This window comes from Helianthus annuus, chromosome 9 (assembly GCF_002127325.2).
Source record: "Helianthus annuus cultivar XRQ/B chromosome 9, HanXRQr2.0-SUNRISE, whole genome shotgun sequence".
NCBI lineage: Eukaryota > Viridiplantae > Streptophyta > Magnoliopsida > Asterales > Asteraceae > Helianthus > Helianthus annuus.
This window is the reverse complement of record NC_035441.2, coordinates 100,358,453-100,368,274: the sequence shown is the minus strand read 5'-3', so window position 1 is coordinate 100,368,274 and position 9,822 is coordinate 100,358,453. Positions and strand designations below refer to the sequence as shown.

The following is a 9,822-nucleotide window of genomic DNA, read 5'->3' as shown; positions in this document are numbered from 1 at the left end:
ATTACCAACTTGCAAGATCTGTTCTTCCGGTATGGATTGAAACAACAAAGCAATCGCCATATTGTTTTTCTTCATATCGGTTTCAGTTCCGGGTTCAATGGCCTCCCACACGCCATGAACGTTAAAAATCGCGCGGATACGCAACGCCCAAATTGTATAATTAACCTTATTCAACATCGGGCATTGAAGCGCTGTTGAATTTGGAACCGATTTCTCGGTATTCGAGCCGCTGCCGCCATCGCTTCCAACCATATTTTTCTTCTGTCGACTATACGTAAGATTAAACGATCCCGATGTAACTGGTTCAGTTTCTTCCAGTCTACACGTTTAATTCCCAAGTTCCACTTCAAACACGAACCCGAAATAAAACACAGCTATATATGTCTTGAACTTAAAAAATCCAAAACAAAAAAACTTTTGTTTTCTCTACTGTTGTCGAATGAAACAACAACACCACAAAAGACTAATTGGAATTAAAGTTATTTATTGGATTTAATTCTTATGTGGGTCGTAGTGACTAACCCAAAAAAAAACTGTTAATCCAATTAACAACCCACTATCCTTTTTATAACCCTTTTGAAAACGTCTGACAGATAAGAAAACACCAACACCTAATCACGTGATGGTATCTTCTATGATAAACCTTCTGGCGGATCCTGTTCTCCGTTCACTGACCACTTTTAGACGTCCCTTTATTCAACCGACAACAGATGCAACAACAGCCTCCACGCTCAATCTGTCTCCTTCTCTGTCTTCAGTTAAAAACGACGCAAGTTCCGATTCCGGCCGGCGTCTAGCTTGGTTCAAGATCGGTTTGCGCAGGACAATCAGCAGTTCAGAGAACTGCTTCCAACCTACTTTCGATCGGACGACAGGACAATCAACAGTTTCTAGAACCGTTTCCAACCTGCCGATCCTTGAACTCAAACTTCCGGCGAAATCACCTTCAACCCTATGCTCGATCGTAGGTGAGTTAGTTCCCAGGTATTGCTCTGATACCAATTCAAGATGAATCGGTACCGAACGGAATTGTAAATCGGAAATTGCAAAGTATTTGGCTAACACCCAAACGTTTATTATTATTCAAGAAACTGACTCAAAACTTGAATTACAATCACTAATACCCAAAGCATGGTATTTATAATCTAAACACTCCTATTAGACTATAACTAGGATTTCTAATAAACCTATTATTTTGGACATGATAATTATAACTAAATAATTAAACCCAAACATATTTAAATATTCTATAATTATCCACTCCATGTTTCCTCGCCTTGCACGCAAAGAAAGCTCTTTTATTCGAAATTATACCCTTATACAATTAGCAACTTAGGGTATGTCCCATTTGTTTAAAAGTCACAACCTTTAGATCATTTTACTCACACCTTTTCATTATATACTTAGGTTATTTCTTATTTGTTTAAAGATCACATCCTTTAGTTCATTTTACTCATACTCTTTCATTTGTTCATTATATATTATATAATACTACAAAAAGTAACTTATGAGATGATACTTTGGATCATACCTTTTCAAAAGGTTATAACTCTTCAAACTATTTTTAAAATGTATAACACCCCCCTCGAAAAGTCGCACCTCTTCAAAAAGTCACAATACTTTAAACTAATTTTAAATATAGTACACCCCTTATCAAAAGTCACAACCCTTCATATATTATATGTACATACAAAAAAACATAATCTCCTATGAAATGAGGGGCTAGGCATATTGTACCACGCCTTGTTTAATTTGCATATCCTTATTGTTATAAAATATAAAAATAAAATGAAGTATTACTAACGGTTCATTAAAAGCATCCCACAAACTATAAGTGATTAAACATGTGAAGCAATATCAATTAAAAGGGACATCTGCGTTTATCAAAGAGATGTTTAAAAGAATTCAATTCAATGATCCTGTTATTTACTATATTTGATGAATATTATTATTATTTGAAAGACTGGATTAAGTTCTGAATTGGATCCATATATAAAAATCCTAAACAGAAGTGAAAAAAAATCCAACAGCAAAAAAGTCCCAGAAATTACCGGTTTAATTATCATGTTATTGCAGACCAACCTAATGGTACAAAGCAATCTTTAATCTTCTTTCATATTATTATGTGTCCATTTTTTGCTTCATCTCTTTCAAGCTATCTATCATCCTTTTCTCTATATTTTGTGCTTTATTAAATGTGTTTTTGTTTTTGTTTTTTTTTTTAAATTCGATCTATTTAAATGTAAAATTGTGTGATTGAATCTGTACGTAACCATATAATGACATAATAACAAAGAGACGGCGGTTAAAAATCACTGGATATGAAGAGGCGGTGGTTATGACTCATCGGAGACGAAGAGACTGCAACACGACTCGCCAGAGATGAAGTGTTGACGGTTATGAATCGCTGGAATTGTTCTTGATTAAATAAATGTGTTTTTGCTTGATTTTTTTTAATTTGATCTATCTAATCTATTCTGGTTTAGAATTTTTAGATGCATAATTGATTCATATAATCCTATGAGTATCTGTTTCTGGCCATTTGTAGTTTTCTACGAGTTGTTGTTAGTTTTTATTTATTTATTAATTTAGATGTGAAATAGTGTGATTGATTTCTTCATCTGTAGTTGTATGATGAACATAATAACGAAGAAATGATTTAGATGTATAATTGATTTGAATAATCCTATGAGTGATTGTTTTCAGTCAGATAGATGGATGTGTGTTTACAACGAGTGATAATTGTAGGTTTATATAAGTTGTTATTGGATCGTTTGATTATTAAAAGAAAACTTCCTCCTTCGTTCACAACCTTCACAAATTAGATTGATGCAGTTTTTTTTAATCGAAAGTCAAAGGAATAAATTCATAGTGCTAGAGTTGCGCCGTTTATGTGTGTTAGTATAGATTGCTAAATCATTTCGTCGATTCTCAAGTTTACCGTTTTTTCATATGAATCTGCATATACAGAGTGACGTTGCCCCGTGGTTTTAAACAAAAATACAAAGTGGCCCTCAACCGAATCCATGTGACTACGCCAGTGCGGACCAGAAAGGAAATTGCCAGCGTGAACCAGAAACGGCCGGGTAAATGAGATCTTGCCGGCGACGAACCAGTAACGATCGAAGTGTACGAACCCAGGTTGGATTATGAACTGGGATTTCATTATTTTTGTGTCAATCGGAATCCACGACCACCGGTGTTGATTTTGTTTTGGGGTTTCTACTGAGGAGAGAGAAAGAAAAGGTAGGATGAAGGAGAGGAGAGAGAAAAGGGTGGTGTCATTGGTTGACGGTGGCGGCGTGGCGTGATGGTTGCTCCGACGATCAGTGGGTTGAGAGAGAGAGAGGGAGACCCTGTGGTGGTGCCAGTGGAGTAAATATAAAATGAAAGGAGCCATTAATGAAGGTTATTTGCTTTTCTCAGTGGTATTGCTTTTCTCATCGTCTATTCTACTCAACATAAATCATTTGATTTTTACCTTTTCTGTTCTTGATGTAAGCAAAATTTAATCGTTTACTTGAATATTTGAACAATAGAGTTATTTTGTATTTATTATTTTAGTGATATGGTTAAATGTAAATGGGTGAAAAAATTTAAAACTACTTCTTAATTTTAAACAACTAATTACTTTTTTACTAAATTAAGTTATTTTAATTAAATAGTTTCCAAACAAGTTAACTAAACTTTGTTGTAAACACTTTATTAGATTGATTCGTGTGAACTTTACTGTAAACGCTTTATTAAACTGATTCGTGTGGACTTGAGTGTAGTAGATGTAAGCTAGATTAGATGATGGGTCACACATGGTAGCCTGAATCTTCGTGAAAGGGGACTTACTGACTGGTATGTGGTAGTCTTAATTGTTTGTTTTTAGAGATTGACGTGTGGTATTAATATTTTAAAAAATATTTATTTAATTTTTATTTTATTCATAAGTAACAACCTCTGCCACCGCTTTTACCACCGTCTTTCGAACCAAAACGCCCAAAAACGTGTAACATACCATGAGAAGGCTTTAAACAGGCACATTCATTGTGACATGATCTAAGAGAGAGGAGACGCGTCAAAACACAACACGTTAATGATTATTTAGTTAACATTATTGGTTATTTGGTTAATAGTAAGGAAACATTACTTCATGAAATACCCTTTTATAAACCAAATTTAAAAGTTTCTCTTAGAATAGCAAATTTTTTATAACAAAATAGTACACACTATAATAACATATTAGTAAACTAACCAAGTTTGCATCTTATATAGTGATACTAATGACTTTAATAATAAACATCCCGTCGCAACGCGCGGGTAACGTCAACTCGTTTCCAACAAATACCAACAATTTCTCCTTGAAGGATTAATAATAACATATTTAGTTTTTAATCCCAACTGTTTAAAACTTAAAACGAAATCGAATTATGTAATAACAATCTCACAATCCTATTTAGTCCAAATTCAGTTCCATTTTGATTGGAACCATAACCAAGGAACCCAAATTACCCTTTCATTTTATGTTAAAATCAGATTCGATTTGACTCTGTTAACGGTTTTTGGCCACAAAATCTTCAAAACAATGAAACCAAAATCCGAACCAATAGACACGTCTACTCTAGCAACACATACAAACAAGATAAGAGTGCGAAAAAAATGCTTGGACGTCTCAAAACTTGAGGCTGAAACACGCTTGTATTTGGCCCACCCTTTCGGTTAGTTGACTTTCACTTAACTATAATCAAACACCACTTGTCGTTTTATTCCTTTTGTACACAAAAGTCTACACCAATTGATTTTCCAAAACTAATAATAGCAAATATTGTCGTACTTGACCAAGTCTACCACCCAATACACACGCTATCACTACTCCACCAATAATCCTGCACTACGATGCTTTAGCAGTTGTAAATATCGCATTAAAGTTTGTACATTGTTGTACCCTATTCATATATTATCATCATCGTTATCCTCGGTAAATCCCACCAATAGCAACAGGGACGGATGTATTATGGAACAAGGGGTAGCCTCCGCTACCGCTTGATCGGAAAATTTTTGACGTTTTTAGTGTAAATTTTAGAAAAATTTGACGTTTTTTCGATTTCGTTACCGCTTATTTATAAAACGTTACCGCTTGGTCGGAATCCTAGATCCGCCACTGAATAGCAAAGCAACGGTAGGGTCTGAGAAGAGTAAGATGTAGACAGCCTTACATTTACCCCGTAGAAATAGAGAGCCTGCTTCTAGTAAGATCCCCGGCTCGATAGTAGTTTTGCATCAACTCTTGGACATAAGGCACATAACACACAGCAATCGGGACAAAAAATTGATTAGCGCATGTAGCCTTTTGTCTTTCAGCTATCAACGCCACGATGCATATTGATTAACCGTCCTCAATTTTTAACGTTATTTTTCACAAAATTAATAAAATAACGTTAAAATTAGTGTACTCTCACTTTTGCCCCTTGATGACCCACAAATATATATACACGTTATATGCGCATAGCGCAACCGATGCGTCCTATTCATATAATATATGTACATTATATCTTGCATTAATTTGTTTAGCTTAACAAGTTGTCTTCTACTCTTCTACATTGCAACCCATACCTCATTAGAGATGGCTCCATTGCAAAGATCAAAATCTGCAAGTCAAACAGGTCAACTCCAGATCCAACACTTCATCCATCAACATGTTCTTCATAAACTTTACATGACGACTGAATTCAATTGCGACGGTTGCAACACCGGTGGATACGGCGTAAGATACCGATGCTCCGCTTGTGATTTTGATCTTCATGGACAATGCGCCACCGCTCCCCACCGTATCTCAGCCAACATCCACCCGCACCACCACCTCGCCCTCGTTAACCGCCCTGGAGACTCGCACTTATGCCACGTATGCAAAGGGGTCACTAATGGCCTTAGTTACATGTGTGAGGTTCAGTTATGTGAGTTTAATGTGCACGCTCTATGTGTCCAGATTTCAGGAGAAAAGTCGTTGACTTTGGATCCTAGTCAACTGCCGGTGGTAGGTGGTTTTAGTGGCGGGAGTAACAACAATCAACCGGTGTTGATGAACCAGCAGATGCAAAGCAATAGTCAACCTATGATGGTCAACCACCATCCACAGATGCAAGGTATAGAATAATGAAAACCTCATAAGATATATATTACGTGTTATTAACCAACTATATACAGAATACATAATTACAAATAAGCAAATCTAATCTAATCAAATCATTTAAGGGTGTTCATGATCCAGTTCAGTCGTTTTGACGGGATTTTTGTTTTGGCTAACTATTTGTCATTTTGTATAAACGTAAACCAAACCAAACCGGCTGATGGTTGACGGGTTATGGTCGATCTCTATGGCTTGGTTTCGTCCATTTTTAGGGTTTTCGTCCATCTACTATTATTGGTGTTTTTTTTGAACGGCCAACAAAAGACAATTTATTAAAAACTAGCCAGCGGCTAATACCAAACTTACAACCACCAAACATTAATTGGTGTTTTTATCTGGTTAACTTTTAGTTATAGTCATAAAACCTAGATATATAATTATATATGTTTGTTGTTTAAATATTTTTAAATAAAATGATTAAATTTTTCTTGGTAACTATGAATAATTGGATATTTATAGTCTTTTAGATTTGTTTCGATATATCATGCAAATTCAAATTGTACGAAATGCATTATTATCCTTTTCAATTTTTCAAGTTAGTCTTGAGAGTGACAAAGGTTGAAACAAGAGAAGTAAATATTGATATTGAAAGTTTTCCTACAGAATTAGTTATTTTTCTCTTTCCCAAAATAACAAAGATTTACATGTATAAATTGTATGAAATGTATTTTTTTCTTGTACATGTCCGACAAAATGTCTACGATTTGAACGTATGTACTTGATACTTCAAACGGCCACCCTTTGGCGGTTTGGACGGTTTATGAACACCCCTACAGTTCATATCTATCTTGTCGGAATTTTGTCCTAAATTAGGGTATTTAATTTAGCCGTGCGGAACCAGAGGGGGGTCAAGAGGGTCCGCTGACCCCAGACATAGAAATTTGTAAGATTTTTATATGTACAATCTGAGATTTTTTCTTGGCAAAAACATGTTTTAGACTCTCTAGTTGTAGCCATTAGAAAAGAGAGACTTATGATAACCCCTGACGAAGAAGTTGTTCTGGTTCCGCCAAATGTGTGAGAATTTGATACTTCTTATTTCCTCGTAAATTTTCATAGAAAAAGTTAGTGTGTTGTATAATAATAAACCTTGAAATTATATTTTCTATGACACCAGGGATACAAACGATGCAATTCGGTGGTTATAACGGAGCGAATACCAGTCAACCTATGATGGTGAATAATAATCAAAACCATACAATCAACCGCCACCAGCAACAACAAATGAAACCTATTGTGGGCTACGGTAGTTTCCATGGAGTGAATAATAATAGTCAACCTATGATGGTCAACCACCACCAGCAACAGCAACCAATACCTACAGTGGGCTTTAGTGGTTATCCTGGAGGGATGAATAGTCAACCTGTGATGGTCAACAACCACCACCAACAACAAGTGATGCCTACTAACCAACAATTTGTGACCAACCAACATCAACAGCTTCAGCAGCAGCAGCAAGGGATGGGGATACCTGCAACGGCTGTTGGTGGTTATAATGTGGTGCACAATAATCAAACTGTGATGATCCACCATCCTCCGCCGCCACCGCCGCAGCAGTCTAGTGGTTACACGAAGGTAGGGAAGCTAGCTGCTAATCTTATTTCGACTTCACTTATTGGGGTTCCAATATTTATGCCCAGAAGATGAGCAGTTGCTAAGTGGTATTACGATCTTCACGTTTATTTGTTGATGTTCGTAACATGTTTTATTCTATTACAAATAACTATTGTCGATCATGAAGTCTGATTCATCTTTAATGTTACATCACTTTTCAATTTATTTTCTGGATAAATAAAGGCATTTTGGGACATGATAATTATCTTGTCAAATGTGAAATGTCCTTCGTTTAATATACTCTATGAGGTCGCTACTTTATACGCGATTTAATTATATGTAACCAACATGTAATATTGTAATATCATTGCATTAAGCTTTGGGATATATTTAGAAGGCCTAACAAGTGTTATCATTGTGAAACAAAATTTGTATAAAGTATCAAATCTCAAAACATTTACAATTCATTCACCAGTGCAATGTTTGTGTTCATCATCAATCGAGTGCTTTAACAACAAAAAGAAAACCTTCTGTATCTAGGTCTTTGAGGTTTTATTTTTGTTACCATTTTTCATCTAATAGACAAATTGGATTATAATTTTCTATTAATTTCTCCCATATTTGTTGTTTTCCTCATTTAATTAAAATATATTATGACATAAAATGACAATTATACCCTTAATTGAAATGAGGAAAATGACAAAAAAGGATGAGCTAACAGAAAATTTTAACCCAGTTTGCCAATTAGATGAAAATGACAACAAAAATAAAACCTCAGGAACCCAAATACAAAAGGATTCATTTTTTGGACTAAGTGACAAAAGTGGTCTAAACTCATGGACCATTTTGGCATTTTACTCTTCTTAATATGAAATTGGAGAAATGTAGCAAGTCAAGAAATATGAATACGGAGAAACATATCAAGTTATGAATAATACGTATCAAGTTAAGAAGAGTGTACGTTGTAGAAGTGGCGAACTCAGGAATTTTTTTACGGGGTGCAGAATATTTTTAAAGATGTTAGGCCCCTATGTATATTAAAAAATTTGGTTCATATCGGGTCGGTTCAGGTCGGGTCATGTAAAACAAAAGAACATCAAGCTAAAATTTATATAATCATCAAAACACGTTAAACGTCATTACAAACATATCTAAAATGTCACACTACGGGTTTTCATTTTTTTTATCCAAAACATCATCTAGAGCTACTTTTCTAAATAAGTTTTTCTCTATCTATTATTATAATAAATGAAAGTTATTTGGGCCACATGTCAGTAGATGAGGGCATCGTTTTCCCCTTTTCCCGCCGTTCAGTACCACTGCCCTTTATTCTCACATTTTCACAAACCCTACTTCATTCCTCTCCTTCACATTTCCATACAAGATCCCCTTTCTCTCTGATGTTCATCCTTCTCCTTCTTCACATTTCCATCTCCTCAACAACGTCCGGCAGAGGTTACTTCTATTGGATGCATCTGCGTTTGAAACCCTAAATCATGTACCGTCGAGTAGTTGAAGAAAAAAATATTCATGTAAGATCTATTTTTCATTTAGAAATTTTATTTGATTTTATCTATTTTCTCATACTGAACACGATGAACCTTTTTGTATCCTCAGAAGAAGAAGCAGATCTCCTAGAGTTTCTTATCGTACTTGATGAACCCTTTTGTACAAGCTCCTGTTAATCAGTGACACTGGTATGTTGTAATAATGTTTTTATTATTGTGTGTGTGTGTGTGTGTGTGTATATATATATATGAATAACTCTGTTGGTAGCTTTTGATTTTGTCTTTCATTTGTTATTGTTTATTCAGATGCTTGCTTTGTTGTATCATGTGATTACGAGTAGATTGATTTTGACATGTTTGTAGTTTCTGTCTTTCATAATCTGTTTTGTTGATTTATTCACCCATGTTAGTAATTTTGGATGCTCCTATGTTTCTTGATCCTCTGTTTTTATTTCAACTTTCATACTATTATTCTAGCAATCCAAGCAGAATATATAGATTTTATGCTTATTTTATTATTATTATTATTATTATTATTATTATTATTATTATTTTATAGAGTTAGTTGATTAGAAGCAACCTCTG

General features: G+C 34.9%; 1 protein-coding gene and 1 long non-coding RNA gene across 2 annotated transcripts; both read left to right on the top strand.

The window, feature by feature from the left end:
• The first annotated feature begins 537 nt into the window (after nucleotides 1-537).
• Nucleotides 538-3,583, top strand: LOC118481676. Its single transcript, XR_004865946.1, has 2 exons — nucleotides 538-984; nucleotides 2,971-3,583. It is a non-coding gene; the product is annotated as an uncharacterized LOC118481676 (long non-coding RNA).
• Nucleotides 3,584-5,509: 1,926 nt separating this feature from the next.
• Nucleotides 5,510-8,070, top strand: LOC110877710. The gene is made up of 2 exons (XM_022125903.2): nucleotides 5,510-6,131; nucleotides 7,293-8,070. Exons 1-2 carry the CDS (start codon nucleotides 5,528-5,530, stop codon nucleotides 7,820-7,822), a joined length of 1,134 nt encoding a protein of 377 aa, XP_021981595.2. The 5' UTR covers nucleotides 5,510-5,527; the 3' UTR covers nucleotides 7,823-8,070.
• The last annotated feature ends 1,752 nt before the right edge of the window (nucleotides 8,071-9,822 follow it).

Bases quoted from the DNA above. Each gene is read 5' to 3' on its own strand.
- LOC110877710 (XM_022125903.2), top strand. From the start codon at position 5,528: ATGTACATTATATCTTGCATTAATTTGTTTAGCTTAACAAGTTGTCTT. The intron at 6,132-7,292 runs GTATAGAATAAT...CTATGACACCAG, and splicing joins CCACCATCCACAGATGCAAG to GGATACAAACGATGCAATTC.